General features: G+C 52.9%; 1 protein-coding gene across 6 annotated transcripts in view; it reads left to right on the plus strand.

Moving 5' to 3' along the window:
• EPB41L1 (erythrocyte membrane protein band 4.1 like 1) overlaps nt 1-18853 on the plus strand; it is a 119178-nt gene that overhangs the window by 11370 nt on the left and 88955 nt on the right. For 2 of the 6 annotated variants that reach the window (XM_053671292.1, XM_053671293.1), the window contains one exon: nt 6329-6378. The exons of 1 other annotated variant lie outside the window; for it this stretch is intronic. Coding sequence is in view for 3 of the 5 variants with exons in the window: in XM_037164543.2 (XP_037020438.2) it covers nt 2572-2630; nt 6329-6378 (109 nt within the window). In the remaining 2 variants the exon portion in view is untranslated. Of the gene's footprint in view, nt 1-1186; nt 1270-2563; nt 2631-6328; nt 6379-18853 lie in introns of those variants that run through there. 3 more of the 6 variants (XM_037164543.2, XM_037164542.2, XM_053671296.1) reach the window with 3 other exon arrangements.

Genomic DNA, 18853 nt, shown 5'->3' on the forward strand with positions numbered 1-18853 from the left:
GTGCGTGTGTGTGTTTGTCAGGGGGTGTGATCCCAGGTGAGTGGGATGTGAGGGGGCTGGAGCCGTCATCGTTCCAGGCTTTCCTTCCCAGAAAGGAAAAAGGGCCACATCGGCGGGAGCCCGGGGAATACTGAGATGCGGGGGTGTTCAGGGGGTGGCCTGGGAAGAGGAGGCTGTTGCCAGGCAGTCAGAGACACATGGTGTTACGGTGCCTCAGAGCAGCTCAGCGTCTGTAAGCCTGGCCCTGTGTAGCCCTGTGCGGGTACCACAGTGGTATCACCCCCATTCTATGGGAGAAGAAATGCAGGCTCCAAAGGTCGTAGCTAGGAAGAGCAGAGCCGGTGCTGGGGGACTTCAAAGCCATGTTCCTGGCAGGCCCCAGATGGCTGCCATACCGGTCCTCAGCCCTGCGTGGTACCAGTGAGGAGCTGCAGCCAGAGGGGTCAGGGAGGTGGCCGGCCTAGGGCACACCACCTTTTGCCTTCCTGAACTTCTCCATCAGTCTGCCCACCTATCTGGCCTGTTTCATTCAAACAAAGCCCTTTGTTTGTTAATTAATAATATTTACTGAGGCCTGGCTCGGTGGCTCAATTGGCTGGAGCATCATTCCATACACCAAAAGACTTCGGGTTTGATTCCCGGTCAGGGAACTTACCCAGGTTGTGGGCTCTATCCACAGTTGGGAGTATACAGGAGGCAACCAGTCAATGTTTGTCTCTCTCCCCCCACTTCCTTTCTGTCTAAAATCCATAAAAACATACCCTCAGGTGAAGATTAGAAAAACTACGTATTTATTCACTGAGCACCTAGCATGTGCCAGGTCCGCCACCCCGAACTTATGGACCTTACGTTAGCATGAGGGCTGTCCTGTGTTGGGAGGATGTGCGGGCGGGGAGGTGGTGAGGGAGTTCACTAACCACCGCTTTCTCCCTCCACATCTTCTAGCCCTTTCCCCTCTATCTCCTTCCAAGTCCCCCTACCCCCATGGGGCTTTTTGCTGGAACTGTTTCCTGCTGAAATGGAACTCAGAGTTAATTGTTAAACCTAATGGCTGGGGAGAGTTTCGCCCTGCTGGGCTGCGTGCTGGCTGAGCTCCCCACTGGCTGAGCTCCCCAGGAGGGGGGCGGGGCCACCCAGGTTCTTCTGGCCTGTACCTGCCACCTTTTCCCTGCTCGGGAACCCGCCTCCAGAACCTGTTCCTCCCTCCTTCTAGCGGGAGGATTGCCTTGCGGACCCTTTCCCTGGACTCCAGCTGAGGTGACCCTGGCGGTGAGTACCGGCCGTGGCCCTGGTCCAAGGGCCTCTGGGTGAGGCATGGCACCTAACCCCGGGACCCACCCAGACAGCAGGCAGCCAGTGGACCTTGCAGGCTTTGCCTCCTGCTTTTTAGGGTGGGGAGCTGGAGGGATGACATCTCAGTGGCCTGAGCCCTGTGCATAGGGCCACCACCCAGTGCAGGCCATGCCTCTCTCCTGCTCTTCTTCTACTTTACCCTCTTCACCGGGGGTCTTACTCCAGGCTGTTCTCTGCCGTTAGCCTGGGGGAGGAGGGGCGGCCGAGAACAGTGGCGAAGGCTTATTTCTTTAAGGATGCTGCGCTCCAGGTGGGGCCCCTGTCAAGCTTTTGGGACAGAGCTCAGTGACCAAGTCAGACAGGCCTGGGGTCAAAGCCAGGTGACCTTGGGCAGGAGGCCTACCTCTCTAAGCCAAAGTGACATCCTTTGAACAATAGTTTCTCTGATCCCTTTGTTATCATCACTGTGAATATAATAAACCCCAGATGTAGAAATTAATATCAGGCTCATATTTGAGTTTTTAGGTGGTGGATAGATATAGATGTTAATATTATTAGGCTTGGCCCTGGCCAGGTAGCTCGGTGGGTTGGAGTGTTGTCCCGTCCACTGAACGACTGCTGGTTGGATTCCTGGTTGGGGCACATGTTCGGGTTCAGTCCCCCTTCTGGGCATGTATGGCCCAGTTGATGGATCCAACTGATGTTTCTCTCTCACATCGATGTTTCTCTGTCTTCCTTCCTCTCTCTCTAAAAGCAATGAAAAAAATGCCCTCAGGTGAGGACTAAAAACTTTAAAAAAAATATATATATGAGTAAAATATCATTCTATGCAGATTCGGCTTTACCCTGGGAGGCCTAGCTCTGGCTTAGGGTTGTGGAGGCCGCCCCCGCCCCCTGGGACTGGACTGACCCGAGCTCTGTGCTGCCCTGAATGGTGGTCACCAGCCACAGGGGGCTGTTGAGCACGGGGAACGAGGCTATGCCACTGAGGAACTGACTTTTTAATCTTATTTGATTTGATTAACTTCAGATTTAAAAAGAATACTCTATTTGGTTATTGAAAAACTATGTATGTTTAGGAACTTAGATTCGTGAATATACTTTTTCAGTTGTGAAGGCTACGGGAGTCTAAATATCTGACGATAATTTAGCGTCCGAATTGAGATGCGCTGGGAACTCTCCTGCACGCGCGGTCTTGACTCTCCCATGTATGTTGCGTTCCCAGACATATGTGTGTATTAAATTTGGTTATTTTCTCTTTCCAAAAAAGAAATTTAGATGTGCTCTGAATGTAAGCTACACACCAGACTTGGAAGACCCAGTGTGAAAAAAAGAATGTAAGATACCTCAATAATATTTTTATATCGATTTTATGTTGAAGTTGACATATTTGGTCAAATAAATATGCTATTAAAATTAATTTCACTCACTCCTTTCTATTTTTTTTAAATATGGCTATGCGCCCTCACTGTTGTGGCTCAGCTGGTCTGCTGTCATCTCACAAAGCGAAAGGTCTCCCCTTCGGTCCCCAGTCACAGCACAGGCCTTGGTTGTGGGTTTGGGGCCCAGCTGGGATGCACACAAGAGGCAATTAATTGATGTTTCTCTCTCACATCAATGTTTCTCTCCCTCCCTCCCTTCTCTGCTCTCTAAAGTAAATAAATGCCTACCTACGTACATAAAACATACATACATAAAACATACATACATACATAAAATGTGGCTAGTGGAAACTTCTAAGTTACATATATGGTTTGCACAGTACTTCTGTGGGACAGTGCTATTCAGTTAGAGAGCTGAGTTGGACACATTTGAATGATAATGCAAGTCTATCAGGACCGTTATCTGGGGAGGCTCGGGGGGATGAAGATCAGGGATTTCCCATTCTGCGCTTGCTTAGATCTGTGCCATGCCCCATGGTGTGAGATGTTACCCTGGAAACCCATTCATAGCCTCAAGGATAGGATGAAGACTTCTTTTTTATTTTAAATTTAAATTTAATTTTAGTTTTTTTAAAAGATTTTTATTTATTTTTTTGAGAGGGGAAGAGAGGGAGAGAAACATTAATGTGTGGTTGCCTCTCACACACCCCCTACCCCCCCCCCACTGGGGACCTGGCCTGCAACTCCCGAATGTGCCCTGACTGGGAATTGAACTGGCAACCCTTTGATTCACAGGCTGGCGCTCAACCACTGAACCATACCAGCCAGGGTTAAATTTATTTTTTTTTTAAGATTTTATTTATTTTTTGGAGACGGGAAGGGAAGAAGAAACATCAATGTGGAAGAGAAACATTGATTGGCTGCCTTTCACACACCCCCAACCAGGGAACCAACATGAAACCCAGGCATGTACCCTGGCTGGGAATCGAACCTGTGGTTTGCAGGATGACACTCAACCCACTGAGCCACACCAGTCAGGGCAAGATGAAAATTTCTGAGGTTAAAAGAAGAGCTTACACCTGGGTGGCCCCGCTACTCACTGTGTATGTGACCTGGGGCAAGCCATTTCATCTTGCTGAACCTTAGCCTGTCCTCTGTAAATCTAGAGTAATTGTGGGATTTGCTTCATTGATTGAGGGGATTACCTGAGATTTGGTCCCAGTATAGCACTTAGCCCAGTGCCTGGCCTGCCCAGGTGAGGAGCCAGTTATCGGCTGTGGTGGCAGCTGCTATCGTGTTTAGCTGGGAGGGGTTTGCCACTCCCGTTGCATTCATCAGCTTGGATTCTCTTGTTCTGTTTGTCCAAAGGGGCCGTGGACCAGAGGGAAAGGAGGAGAGGTTAAAAGAGCTTGAGGGTATAGTTGGGATGGTGACCTGGGGGATGCTTTGTTCATTACCTCAGGGGACTTGCTGCCTCTGAGGTAGCTCCTTGGAACCTGCTGTTCTGTAGGTGATCAGGCAAAGACAGGTACTCATTTCACAGGTGAGGAAGCTGAGGCCTGTCAAGGGAAATGACCTGGCTCTCCAGCCAGAACCTGCCTGCAGGACTTTCCAGCCCTTCTGTGGTAATATCGGAGCCAGCGTCAAGAGGCCACTGTTAGGGGCCGTGGGATTAAGGCCTGACCAGGAGTCAGGAGCTGGCAAGGAATGGTTATTATTAGTTTCTCAAAACTGGCACGCCCTTCAGTGCAGCCATCTCATTCTTGAGTTGAAGAAACAGAGGACTGTGTGTGTGTGAGTGTGTGTGTGTGCGTGTGTGTTTGTGTGATCTGCCTAGGATCACCCAACAAGTGGATGGCCAAGCTGGAACTGTTTCTGTTTGTTTAGACTCAGCCCTCAGCTCAGCCGAGGCAGGACGGATGGCCCTGCTTGTCAGCCCCTTCCTCTCCTGCCCAGTCCCCAGGGAAGGCTTCTGAGAAAGAGGCTTTTGTTTCACCAGCTCCTTCTGGTTTCCTCTCCAGGTAGCTCCCCCTGCCCGCCTCCAACCCCCAGCCCGCCCCGCATCTGCCCCGATTTGCGTTTGTCCCTGTTCCAGGTTTAAAGAGCCCTGAAATCTGAAGTCTCCACACACATCTACTTTCTGGAGGCACGTGGGGGAGAGCACGAGCTTTTTCATCAAGCAGGCTGGGGGTGAAATTCCTCTGGTACTGTTGGTTCTCTCTGTGGCCTTGGTTAAGTCACTTGTAATTTTTTAGCCTCAGCTTTCTCATCTGAAAAGCCGGAACCAAAATGCTGTAGGTACAACCTAGTCCTGAAGAACCCGGCTCTGCGTCTCACCCCTGTACAGATTCGCTGTGCTCGTCCTTGGTGCCTTATTTCACCTCCCTGGGTCTCAGCTTCCGCCTCTGCATTGGACCCTGCTACCTGCTGGACTGTTGTGATAAGGCACTGTGCTGAGCTCTCCACACGCCTCATCTCACTTAATTCTCTCATTAGCCCAAGAAGCAGACACTATTTCTATTTTCCAAATGAGAAAGCCAGCACTCAGAGAAGTGAAGTGCCTCGTTCCAGGCCATGTAACTAGAGAGTGGTGGGGCCAGACTTCAAACCAGGTCTGTGGGATGCAGACATCCTAACCACCATGCCGCACTGCCTCCCAGGATTCTCCTGGGTGCCAGGAAACTGGGTGGGAAGCAGATTGCTAGGTGACCGATGCTGCAGCTAGAGTAGCAGTGTCCTGAGGCCCTTGTCCACCTCCAGAGCTGGGGCAGGAAAAAGGCACTTGGGCACACAACTTCAGTTCCTGCTGGTCCAACCTCAGCCCAAGTGACCTTCCTATTCCCCCGATTCTTGTGTTCTACAGGAAGTGGAAACATCTCAGCCCACCTGGAGACTTACTGTTCTGAGTGTGTGAGTCCAGGGGACCTGAGGCTTCTCCCTCCAGCTGTCCTGCCCCACTGTGTAGCAGGCTGGGCCTGCAGTCGGGGCTTAAAGGTGGTTGCAAAGGGGCTTAAATACTGTGAGCAGATTATACCAGAACAGAATCTTAATGCTAAAAAGACCCCAGGGACCACTGAGTCCGACCGCATTTATTTTTACAGATGGGGAGACTGAGGCAAGGATAGGCCAGGTTGGCAGAGTGATGGGTATGTTTTTCCTGGATGCTGGAGCCCATGGCACTGACAGGGGAGGAAGTGCCCAAGGGGCAGGTAGGCCTCTACCCTCCCTCATCCCCCAGATCTAGCCCGTTACCACTTTTTCTACCTCTACCGGGACCACCCAGTCTGGGCCCTTGTCACGTGCCCCTGCACAACTGCAGCAACCTCCTTACTCATGCGCCTAAAGCTACTCTTGCCCATTTCCAGTCCAGTCTCTACATTACAAGCCATTCCCCACTGCTCTTGGAATCAACACCGAACTCTCTGCCTTGGCCTCCAAAGCCCTTCACGGCCCGGGCCCTGCTGGCTGCTCCAGCATCGTATTCGTTACTTTCCTTTTTGCTCTCTGCGTAGTCACACAGGCCTTTCTGTTTAACAGGTTCAGCAACTTCCCCAAGGTTCCTCAGAGAGTCAAATGCCAGCCTCTCCATTTCTAGCTCCATGCTGGGCCCATGATCTCAGTTCAGAGGAGCTAACACTGTCCCCTCCTTCTAGGTCCCCGAGTGACGTCGTGCCCCCAGGGAGCTGGTGCGAACGGAGGACCGGTGAGTCTTGCACTGGTACAGCCGGTCTTTCCTTCTGCTCGGGTTGGACAGATCGGTCTCCCAGGTCCTCAGGCTCTCTGTTCTGGTACATTTTACTGCTCTGGAGGCATGAGGATTTGTCCAGGGCACAGATTTCTGGTGGGTTTGAAAAAGAGGGGCGGCACAGTGGGTCCTCCATGGTTTTAACTTATTTTGAGGTAGGGGCTGAAATGCATATTTATTGAGCAGATCTGTGGTATACGGCGTGGTCTGCCTGTGTAGCTTTTTCCATGCTGTCGTGGCTGGCGACGGGTGGCCTTGGACCTGGAAGCTGTATTAGTGGAAACCGGAGCCCTTGTTTTCTTTTGCTTAACCACTTCTAGATTGTAGACTGGATTCAGGAGAGGGCGTTTGGGTTCTGGTTTTGCCACTGATGACTAAGCGACCTTAGGCAGCTAGCTACCTTCCCTTTTGTTGGCCTCAGTGATTTATATACAAAGTCAGGGCAGGGGGTTGGGGAAGGTGGGGTCAGAGATGATGAGTTGTTTTCCCACTTTCCAGCTGGAAAGTTCCCTTTTCAAGTGAACTTGAAAGACTCTCAATGTACAAGTCAGGGAAGGGGATGCAGTAGTGGATGGAGTTAGGGTAGGGTGCAGGCACCCCAACTGGCCAATTCCTCAGCCCCCAGCAGCCCGAGACAGGGAACTGTCCTTGGCTCTGTGTGGGTCGTTTTGCCAACCACCGGCCCCGGGACGTGTCAAAGGCCCCTTCTAACTCCGAGGTTCTGTGAGTCTGGCAGGGTGAGGGCGTGGAGAAAGGACCTAGCCCTTGGAGTCACACTGATGGGGAAATTGCGAAGTAATACACAAATGTCATCGTGGGGTTGTTAGTAAGGCACAACTGCCAGGGCGGTGATGATGTCATGCTGGAATCCTCTGGTTTTTATTTTTGGTTAGCTGTGAGGCACCTCTGTTCCCCTAGGGGAAGTCTTGGTGTGTGTGTCTCTCTCCCTAAGGAGCAAGGGCTGTAGGGGATGGGTGGGGCTGAGCCAGGCCGGGGCAGGTAGAATAAATGCTAAACAGAGCTGGGAGCATGTTGCTGGGGGTGGGGTGGCGGGGTGGGGGAGAGGGGATGGGAGTAGGGGGTGGTGTTAGTTCTAGTTAAAAGGAGGCATTTGGCTCCTTCCTGCCAGTGCAGGGCCCACGGAGATCTCTGGGCAGGAAGCACTGGGAACAAGGAATCCTCTGTCCACAGTCACAGCGCAGCCAGGACAGAGGAGGTGGATTAGGAGTTCCCAGGAGGGGCCTGCTGGTCTCCCCCTGACATTTGGGCAAATGGGTAGGGAAAAGGGGAACTAAACGGATATGTGCGTGGAGTGGGGGGAGGGGGCGTGGTAAGGTGAGGTAGAGGTCAGTTCATACATTTATTCCACAAGTTCCTTGAGCTTCCGGAAGCCCTCCAGGAAGTCAGGCAACTCTCCAGGGGTCAGAGCCGAGAAAGATGAGACTCTGAGTATTAATCACCATCAGCTTACTAGAGGAGACAAGGAAATTTGAGAGGTGGCAGATTTCCACAGGCAGCGAGGTGGTGGTGGTGGTGGTATAGGGGAAGCCATTTGGCCTACAAGCCCACAGCCCCACACTGAGGTCCTTGCTCTGGCACTGACGTGCTCTGTGGCCTCGGCCTCATCATGTCCCCTTTCTGGGCCTCAGTTTCCTCTTCTGTAGAATAGGGATGGACACATCAGCCTTGGCTACTTCTCAGTGCTCTTCTTATCCATTAGAATAGCGTCTTTCACATTTTGGGGGGCAGCAGAATCAATCCCTCAGGAAGCATTTGTAACACAACTGCTGTGGTTGAATTGGCAACAGTTTACTTGGAATCTTGCCGCCTTCCTTAGTGGACCAAAGACAATCCCAGAAGCTGTTCCATTACTCATCAGCACTGGCCAATGGCAAGAAAGCCTCGACACTGGCTTCTGGCTTCTGTCTTCTAGCTTTGCTCTGCCACTCATTAGCTGTGTGACCTTGGAAAAGTCACTTACCTTCCCTGGGACTCAATTAGCCTACCCACAAAATTCTACCTTCCCTGTCAGGATTATGGGTAAAATGTAATGAGATGAAGAATAAAAAAGCCTTTTGTAGGAAACATGCAAGGGATTTAGATTCTGGTCCAGGTGTGAGCCAGGTGATAAAGGCCGCAGGGATGGAGAACCTCCCAAAGAAACAATACCCCTACCCTTCTCCACCTCTTCACTCCCTGTGAAAATGCTGGAGTCTCTCCAGGTCAGCCCCAGCCCGTGCTCTCGCCAGTCTTGGCTGACTGACAGGCTGGCCTTTTTCTTCTGACAAGGTGGATGTGATTAGCCATTTGTTGGGGAGGATCTCTTTGTGGGATGTTGTAGGCATATGTTTCAGCCTGCTTCCCAGGGAGCAGAGCAGATGGGGAAACTGAGGCCAAGGTCAGTACAATGTGGCATTCAGGTCCGCTCGAGAGGTGAGGCTGGGCTGATACAGTGGGCCCCTTTCCCAGAAAACCCACAACTTCGTTTCATGGAGTGGAACACAATGTCCACTGAGTGTTTACATTTTGCTCAACTTCTGCTCCAGAGAAATTCTTCCTAGGGGCTCCCTGGTTCTTCCCAGAAAAGTGGCATCGGGGCCAAGCCGGGGCGGGGCCCTGGGCTCCTAAGGAGCAGCGGGGGCTGCACTCAGCGCTTTCGAACAACAACTGGAATTCTGAAATTAGATGCCGGTGATGGTTGCACAACTCTGTGACTGCGGTGTTGGCATGTCCTTGAGCTCCAGACGTCCCTGGAGTTGGGGGCAGCAGGGAGCAAAGGCACCGAGACTGGCCTCCTAGGCCTGACGTTGGCGTCTAGAACTCATTGCCGCACCAAGGTTAGTTTCCCCACATGGCATCTGGGGAAACAGAGACTCAGACTCAGAAAGTAATTGGCATTGGTGGCCAGCTGTACCCGCTGCTGGCCAAGCAGTGGGGTGGGGGCAGCAGGATAAAACTAGAGCAGCAAACACTGCCTCCTTCTTATGTGTGCTCTGGAGAAGGTCTCAGGAAGGCCCGAACGAATGACGTAGGCAGGCCCCTTTCCCTCTCTGGGTTTCAGTTTTCCCCTCTGGACCCATTCTCTGTAGTCCTTTGTATCCCGGTGTTCTCTCATCAGTGAGCTAAGGCACATGGTTGCCAAGTTTTCACAGGGGCTCAGTTGCCTCACGGGTCAAACAGCCAGTGCTACCTACCTTGAGGGTCAGCGAGGTGGCCACATGACTTCAGAGGCATGCCAGCCTTCAGCAAATGGGGAGTCGCTTTAACAAGGCTCACAGCCCAGTGCTCAGTACCCGGTGGGTGTTACTGTGTTGTTGACAACCATAATGATGATGATAACTGACATCTAGAGATTGGGATTCTGTGGGGGCCAGCAATGGCAGTGTTACCGTTATTAGTAATCTCGTATCTGTCACTGTATGTGACCTTCAGAGCACTTCTCAGTGGAGGCAGGAAGACATCATCATCATCTCCATTGTACAAGTGCGGTTGTGAGTCTCAGGGGAGAGAAGTGGCTTCCCCGTGACTTCAGCTCAGGCCTTTATGCTTTGGGAGCTCAACTCCTGGCCAGAGGTTCTGCGTGCACCAGCCTCTGGGTCGGGCACCTCTGACAAGGATGCAGGTGATGATTGTGACTCACCCTGACTTTCACTCTGTGAGTTTTGGAGAGTGAGTGAGTGAGAGGCTGAACAGACGATAGAGTGTCTGGCTCAGTGGCCTTGCCCAGTCACAGAAACACACAGGCAGGCCTTGAATTCATACACTCAGCGGGATTGGGGACAGCCTGACTCTCACATCAGGTTTCTGGAGCCCTGGGCCAACAGTGTCCCTGCTTGTCCAAAACAGCCTGGCTGACCCCTGAGCCCCAGAAGGCCAGATCACATTTCCTCCCTATCAGTTCCTGCTCTCCCGCCCCCTGCTGCAGGGCCAGGTCTGAGAAGTGGAGTCTGCCTCCAGTCATTCCTCCGCTGAGCCTTGGTGCAGCTGACCAAGTTCCCCCAGTTCCTGGCACACACCAGGCACCGTCTCACATGCTAGGATACAGAGGTGAACACAGCGGCTGAACACGTGATCAGTGTTGAGCAGAGCAGCAGAAGTTCGTACCAGTCTCTGGCCGTTCCCAAGGGGGGCGCACGATTGTGGATTTGGGAAAATGTCTGCTGTGGGAGGTGGTGTGTGCAGGGACCCTGGGCTGGGGGTCGGGCCTAAGAGGCATTTCCATCTCGGCCACAGCCTTGCTGTGTCACCTTAGGCTGGTCCCTTCTGCTCTCTGGGCCTCCTTTTCCCCATCTCCCAAAGGAAGGGGTTGGCTGAGATATGAGAACAGTCCCTGAGAATTGTGGGGAACTTGCCTGGCGCACGTGACCTGTGCTCACAGGAGCGCAGGCCAATGCCCAGGTTCCCTCCTACCCTGGAAGTGGTTTGTGACATGGGCTCTGGGCTCCAGGGTCATCGGCTCCTGAGAAACCTCCTGCTGGTCGGTGGGTCCCCCTTCCTCAGCTGGCACCAGCGCTGGTGGAACAGGTTCCAGCAAGGCAGTCCTGACACATGAGCCAGCCCTGTCCAGCAGGGACCCCACACAAGGTGGGTGTACCCTCTTAGGTTTTCCTATCCAAGTGGTAAGAGATGGGGTAGAGATGGGGTGAGAACAAAATGTCAAAGTCCCCAAAACCAGCCCCTCCACAGGAAGGGGGGCGAAACTGAAGACTGAGGTCAGGCTTTCCCACATCTACGCCGAGTGTCACAGGGCTGTCTCAGAGCCACTGCGAACACAGGTCTCCTGGCCCCTCCCCCTGCAGTTGCATCTTGTGCTTAGGTATTTTCTGGGCTTTGTTCACTGAGGTGGTAGTTGGGGGAGCACAGAGGGTAGAGCAGGGGTGTCCAGTCCACAGCCTTCAGGCCGCACGTGGCCCAGGATGGCTACGAATGTAGCTCAACACAAATTGTAAATTTACTTAAAACGTGAGATTTTTTTGTTTTGTTTTCGTTAGTGTTTGTGTGTATTTAATGTGTGTCCCAAGACAACCCTTCTTCTTCCGGCGTGGCCCAGAGACGCCAAAAGGTCGGACAGCCCTGGGTGGAGCGTGTGTGCGCCCGACCAGACAGAGGGGGCCCACTGCATCCTGGAGGCTGTGCAGGCAGGGCAGCTGTGTCTGTGAGCCATTTTGCTGTATTTCTCTGCCTCCCGTCATGCTTCCCAGATTAGTTCCTTGGTCTCTCACCTTGGCGGCCCTGACAGCTGATGTGTCGAGTGACCAGAAGAGGAAAGGAAGCAGGGTGCAGGCTTGTGCCTGATGGGGACAGGAGTCCTGGTGAGTCCTGGTTGTGCCTCACTCTGGGTGAGGAGTGGTTCAGCTCTGAGCCCCCATCCTGGCCCTGGGACAGTGTCTGTGTGGCTGGCTGGCAGGCCAAGGAGGAGCCTCTCTGCGTCCACTCTACTCCTCCCCGCCCCCCGCCGTTGGTATCTGCAGCCTCGCCATGCCCGGCAGCTCTGGGCCCTGCCACTTGGCCTTGGCACGGGGACTGGTTTGACAGGTTTTGCCACACTCTTGAGCCACTGGGAGCTGGGGCAGGGCAGGCCTGAGGAGGGAGGGCTGCCCTGTCCTTGCCTCATCACCCCCCCCCAATCCCAGCCTCACCTCTGTCCCCTTTCTCACCTGTCTCAAGGGAAGCTGCGGGGACCTGGAGAGCAGAAGCCACTCAGACTCCCTTCCCTGGCTCTGCCAATCACTCAGCATGTGACCGTGGGCAAATCCCTCTCCCTTTTGGATGTCAGCATCTTCATCTGCACAGTGCGGCTTTGGGCTCAGTAATCCCCACACTGCCACACACTACGATTCCAGTTCTCGCTCTGCCATTTTCTCCCCACCCCTGGGCAAGTCAAGTGCACCAAGGGCCTCAGGTTCTGAACGGGCAGAGTGAGGGCCACGACCCTTGCTCACTTCTTGGGGATGGTGATAGGACTGGTGAACGTCCTCGCGTGTGTCCAGGCTCAAAGGGCAGTGTTTTCTTTGTAGAGTCTGACACATCCTCGACTGGTTCCGAGGAGAGAGTTCGCCCAGAGCCGGGGCTTCCTGTAGCTTCCCCTTCCCCCTTCCCCTGAGCCCGTGATTGCCTGGGAACCAGACTTTCTGAGCTTGACCATGAAGCAGCTATGGGGGCGGGAATAGAACCCGGGAGAAGGCCTCCGCACTCGCTGCCTCCTCTTCCTCCTTTCACATCAGTCCAGGGTCCTGCTCAGGGGAAGGAGGGAAGGCAGGAAAGCTCAACAGCAGTTTTCCTATCCAACACTGAAGAGGACACAGAGCGTTTGTCCTCAGAAACTCTGAATTCTGAAAATATAAAAATCAGAAGGAAGAGGAGTCGATAAACAGGACAGCCCCAGCCTGGTGTGGGGACAGAGAGAAGGAAAAGGGAATTAACATTTATTGAGCATCCCTTACATGCCAGGCTAGGCCAGTTACTTTGCATGCATTATATATATATATAGTATAAAATATATAAATGCATTATATATTAAAATATACTGTATAAATATATAACTATATAAAATATATTTTATTAATATATAAAGGGAACCATATATATATGTGTATACATATGTGTGGGTATATCTATGTATAGATAGATATATATGAGACACATACTGCCTCAGCTGGTGTGGCTCAGTGGGTTGAGTGCTGGTCTGCACATTGAAAGGTTGCTGGTTCAATTCCCAGTCAGGGCACATGCCTCGGTTGTGGGCCAGGTCTCCAACTGGGGGCATTCAAGTGATAACCGATTGATGTTTCTCTCCATCTCTTTCTCCCTCCCTTCCCCACTCTCTAAAATATATATGTATTACCTATATCCTTAAGTCTTCTTTCCAAGTGGCAATGAGAATGACCTTTGTAAAGCAGCAGTCAGACCATGTCACTCAGTGTCTTTCCTCTGCCCTTAGAGTGAACTCTAAACTCCTGACCGTGGCCCACAGGGCCCTGAATAAGCTGCCCCTGCCTCCCCGCTCCAGTTACATATCTATCTCCCCATTGGTCATTCGCTTCAGCTACAGGAGTCTTCTGTGTATTTAATAAATTATTTCACCTCAAGGCCTCTACATGTGCTGTTTCCTTGGCCTAGAATTCTCTTTCCCTGGCTCTTTGCAGCCTTGGGTCCCTACTGTCCTTTACAACCCGCCTAATTAGACGCTTCCCTCCCCTGCCGCACTGCACTGCTCCCTGCCTCTCCCTCTGATTCCTCGTAATGCTCATCTCCACTTGTCGTCATTTGTCGCTTATTTTTAGTGTTGTAATTACTCGACCTCACATCGCATGGCATAGAGTCATTATCAACAAGCATTTGTTGAATGAATGAATGAATGAATGAGTCATAGTGAAACGGGTGTTAGTTGAGTGCCTGGCTAAGGGCATGGCTCTCAGTAGGTGCTCAGTGAATGGCAGCTTTCAGTGAGAACCAACATGGATGGTAAATACCCACCAACTTATTTCCGCTGGAGCATGTATTGGGGCGGAGGATGTAGAGGGCAGTTAAGGTTGAAGTGATGAGCTGGTACGAGATCCTGGTGGTTCCTGATGTGCGGCCAAAGAGTTTATGCTTCAGAAAGACCTTGCTGGGAGTCACCACTGGGACATTAGCTATAACTAGAGAGCTTTACTTCTGAGGTGTGGGTCCAGGCAGTTTGTTCCCTCGGTGAGGCCACACTGTGTGTTTGAGGGGCACAGCAGGGTGGGGAGCAAACTCAAAGAGGAACAGGCTGGACCCTCCCAGAGGCAGACTCTGAGGCCAGCTGCTTCCAAGGCCCAGAAGGAAGGGGTGGTGTTGGCTACATGCTGTGTTTTCTGATTCACATCGTCACTGCACTGCTCCTGGCAGACAGAGGATTGTGGCCACCTAAGAGTCAGATGCTCGGATTTCTATTTTGGCTCCTCCTCTTATCAACCATGTGGCTTCTGCCAGGTTCATTCACATCTCTGCTTCCTTTCTTCTTCTATACACAGGCTGCATTTAGTGCCTGCCTCCTAGGGTCTTGGTGAAGATGAATGAAGTACTGTAGTGCATGCAAAGGGCTTAGCAGAGCGCCTGGCACATTCTGAGCATGCAGTCAAGGTGAGCCATTATCTTCATTCAACAGTGGGGCGTTCAGAAAGGGAATTCCAGGCAGAGGGAACCATAAGTACAGAGAAAAATGTGCAGAGGCACGACACAGGAGGGTGCTTTGGAGTTCGCCGTGTGTGCAGAAGGAGGAGCGCAGCAGACGCGCCCAGATCCTGCAGCACCCACACATCAGGCCAGGAGCTGGAACTTGGTCCCTGGGGAGAGGAAGGCCCTGCAGGGTTTTGGCTTGGCAGCAATACGATCTGATTTCTGGCCATAGGAGGATGGGTTGGAGGGGCATGGCTGGAGGCCCGGCCCCCACCATAGCTGGCAACCAATGGACAAGCTGTTGGTGTGGCTTCATTGAGAAGTGATGGTCCTGAACTCAGGCGTGCGGAGAAGAGGGAACAGATCAGAGAGTGTGTGAAGAGGGAGAGTGGACGGAGAGTGGGGCCTGATGGGAAGGGATGGCTATGGGGTTTCTGTATAGGACAGCTGAGCTCTACAGAGCTGAAAGCCTGCTGAGTCCGTGTTCACTGACCTTAGAGGGAGGGAAAAGGAGGGAGAGAGAGAAAGGGAGGGAAACACTGATGTGAGAGAGAAACGTCTACTGGCTGCCTCTCACTCATATGCTCCCTGACTGGGGATGAACCCACGACCTAGGTATGTGCCCAGAGCAGTAACCGAACCTGTGACCTTTTAGTCTACAGGATGACGCTCCAACCAACTGAGCCACACCAGCCAGGGCACATGTGGGTTTATTGACTTTTCTGGAAACTGAGAAGCTTCCTGAGAAACCTCTTTTTGTTTTGACTCTCTGTGTGGGAAATCTTTCTAAAATCTCTGAGTGATCAACTTCTCCCCTAGCGACGACACCCTGAACATACCTGCCCCCTGCTGGGCTAGGGCCTGGCCAGGCGGTGGTGGCTTGGCCTGTAAGTGGCCAAAGCTAGGAATTTTATTTGGAAGGTGGTTTTTAGAGTCCATCAGTTTCTTTGTGATTATCTTCCTTCTCCTTAAAGCATGCACAAAGAGGCGATGCCTGCTAGTAGAATGTGCTGTGTGTTGCAAGGCTGGGATCAGGGTGAGGCAGCCTTTCAACAGTGGTATGATTTTTCTTCTGGAAGTGTGGAGAGGGAGCTGTTTTAACAGAGAACCTGAGACCTTCGATTTTACACTTTACAGATTCGGAAAATGAGGATGAGACTTGCTCAGGGTCCAATTGGGAATTAACGTCAGAGCTGGGCGGGGCCCCGCACCTCCCTTCCAGCCTCGGGCTCTGCTGCGCTTCTGCAGCTGACTCTGTGTCTCTGTGTTGGGGCGGCGAGCTGATAGACATCCACACAGGCTCCTGTCCCAACTCAGAGGCACACACCTGGTGGGCTGGTGGCAGCACAACCCCACAGACTGGGGAGGACTGAACTGTGGTCCGAAGGCCCCACCCAGGAGCCCGTCCATACACTTGCTCCTGGTTGTGGCTGGAGGTGGGAGGTGGTTAAAACCAGAAGGATTGGGTTGGTTCCCTCCTGATGAGAAGAGGAAAGGAGCCCATCTGGATTGGGGGGCGTACAGTCCACATCTCTACTCCAGCTGATTGCTGTGCTGAGGAGAGGCCTTTGTCTGCGTTGCCAGGGGAACCAAAGTTTCTACCTCCGTTCAGGGCTGTGATTGGCTCCTGGTGGAGCTTGAGCTTTGGTGAATGGAAGGGCCTCCTTCCTGCCTACATCTTCCACAGACTGAGAGACTGGAGAGACACTGGGGTGCCCATGGAAGCACCGAGTACATTTCTGTGCCCTGCCCCCTCAGCTCCAGAGGTGATGGGTCTCCTCATTTATTTACTTATTCATTTATGAATGAATGAATAAGCATCTGCTCCAGGCCCTTTATCCTTCTAGGTCCAGGAAAGCTAACCTAAGATTCAGAGGACCTGCATTTGAATCCTGGCACAGCCACAGACTCACTCTTGGCCTTGGGTAGGTCCCTTCCCCTCCCCAGGCCTCCATTTCCCTACCTGTAAAAACAAAGGCATTAGGCTGAACCCTCTGGTCCTTGCAGCTCTGACTTCCCTGTATAGCCCACATCCTCTCCTTTTTGACTTTCTATGCTCCTGTTTGGCCTCTAACCTGGGCTCTGACCATGTTCTCTCTTATAAGTGCCCCTGTAAGGTAGAGGAGAATAGGGAGGTGCAACCAGCTCTCAGAATTTTTTCCTAGAAACCTCAAACCCTACAGTCTCTCTTGCTGCAGCCCTCCCACCTGGACCCAGGCTCGGGGTAACAAGCCAAGGATAGCGAACCATGGATGCCCCATCTCTGCTCGGGGCGGGGCTGGGCAGCGCAGTTGGGAGAGCCCTGGAGCTCAGCATTCCTGGGTGCCAGGCCTGACTCGGTGACATGCTGGCTAGGTGACCTTGGCACGGCTGCTCAGCTTCAGTTTCCACATCTGTGACCGAGGAATTCAAATGCCACCTCATGGGATTGTTGCAAAGGTTGAGTGAGATGATATGCTTGCAATACAGGCGGCACCACGTCCCCTTCCCTTGTTTCTCCCCTAAAAAAGGCCAGATTGAGAAGGGCTTGAGGTGGCCAGGCCTGTGGTGCCATGTGGCAGGGCGGGTGCTGCTCATTCCTGGCGGTGCCAAAGGCAGGGAGAGGAAAATGTTGCCTTGGGTGGGTGATGTCTGAGTGGGGGAGGCGTGTGTCAGAGTTAATGTTTGAATAACACTTGTAAGATCCTCCAGGGAGCTCAAATGAAGATTTTTCAGATGAGCTGAAAATGAAGCAAAGTAATGAGGCTGAGCTCACTGGCGGGAAAGGGGGAGGCCTGACTGGTCTGACCCTGTCTTGGCCGGGCCACACTCAGTGCTGCGGGCCTACTGGGAGGTGGCGCTGCGTTTGGGCCATGGACCGAACCAATCTATACGAGCTTTCTTAGAGTGCAGTGGTAGAGGGGGCCATCTGGCCGTGACTCAGCCTTGCTTCTTGTTGACTCACTAAGCAGAAGGTCAGAGGTAGCTTCTTTCGGTCATTGGCCTTCAGAGCATTGTTTAGCTTTTAGCTCTGTGACTCAGCCTCCCTCCACCTGCAGGCTGTGCGAACAGCAGCCCAGACGTGGCCGCTGGCTGCCATAGGTGTGGTAGGGGAAGGGATGGGACCATGAAGTCGGACCTGAACCTCTGAGGGGCCCTCCCTGCTGTGGTCAGGTTTGTCTGGGTCGGTGATGAGGAGGTAGACAGGGGAGGAAGAGGGCTCTCAGGGAAGGAAGCAGGCTGGGGGTTGTGTGCGGGTGGGGGAATAAGTGTGAATGGGGGTGTGACTGTGGGCGTGCTTCCATCAGGGAGGCACAGAATCTAAGGGACTTCCTCAAGGAGGCTGAACAGGGACCCAAGAAGTGAGTGTGTGTGTGCACGTGGGTCCCGGTGGGAAGACGGGTGGTGGAACTGGTGAGTGACTGTGGGCCAGGAGAGCCTTGTGCCGAAGACACAAGAAAACCCTGACCAGGCTCTTCTATGGGAGGCCACCTGCGTGTCCCATGGACTAGGGCGGGAGTGGATGGCCATCGGGGCAGCGCGTCATCGCTTCTTCTGGGGGCCTGCCTGGTCTGCATTGGAAATGCTGCGTCTGGGGACACTGGTCATGGTGGGGACCCTCTGAGAGTCCTCAGTGGGAATGTGTGTGGGTCAATCACTACAGCCTTCTTGGCACCTGGGTCGAGTTGTGAATGCATTTGGAGACAGAGGGCCACGTGTCAGGTCACCAGCGCCTCCCGGGTGCACTGTCCCGGGGGAGCCCACCTCTTCACTTGCTCCTGGTCTCTATGACACCACTCCCTTCCTTCCAGCTCCCCTGCTCGCTGTCTGGCCGGCTCTCCTCCTCCTGTTCCCCCTCCTCAGCGAAACTGCTCACTGTGTGTGTGTTCCTCAGGGCTCCATTGCAGTTATGGCTCCTGTTCTGTTTTTAATAATACTGTGAATTTTTAAAATTATGAAAGCAGTAACAGAGTGCAGAGGTTTTGGAAAACAGGAGGAGGGGAGATGTGGGCCCTGAGAGTGGTTGGGAGGCTGGCATGCTTCCTTCCACCTTTGCTCCTCTGCTCTTTCCTCTCGGGCGTGGGCTCCCCGGTGCATCTCCAGCGCTGCCCTGCGTTTCCCGTCTGGCGGGGTGCGTGGGGCCGCCTTCCGTGTCACCACAGAGGATTCCATCAAACCCACATCCTTTCACCCATTTGCCTGGTGATGGACGTTCAGGTTGTTCCCCATTTTTTGCTGTTGGGCGTAACACTGCAGTGAACATTGCATGGAGTGCTTTTTCTCTGTTTCAGATGATGTCACTTAGGGTGGG

The sequence above is a fragment of the Artibeus jamaicensis genome, unplaced genomic scaffold (assembly GCF_021234435.1).
Source record: "Artibeus jamaicensis isolate MK-2021 breed Jamaican fruit bat unplaced genomic scaffold, CSHL_Jam_final contig_685, whole genome shotgun sequence".
NCBI lineage: Eukaryota > Metazoa > Chordata > Mammalia > Chiroptera > Phyllostomidae > Artibeus > Artibeus jamaicensis.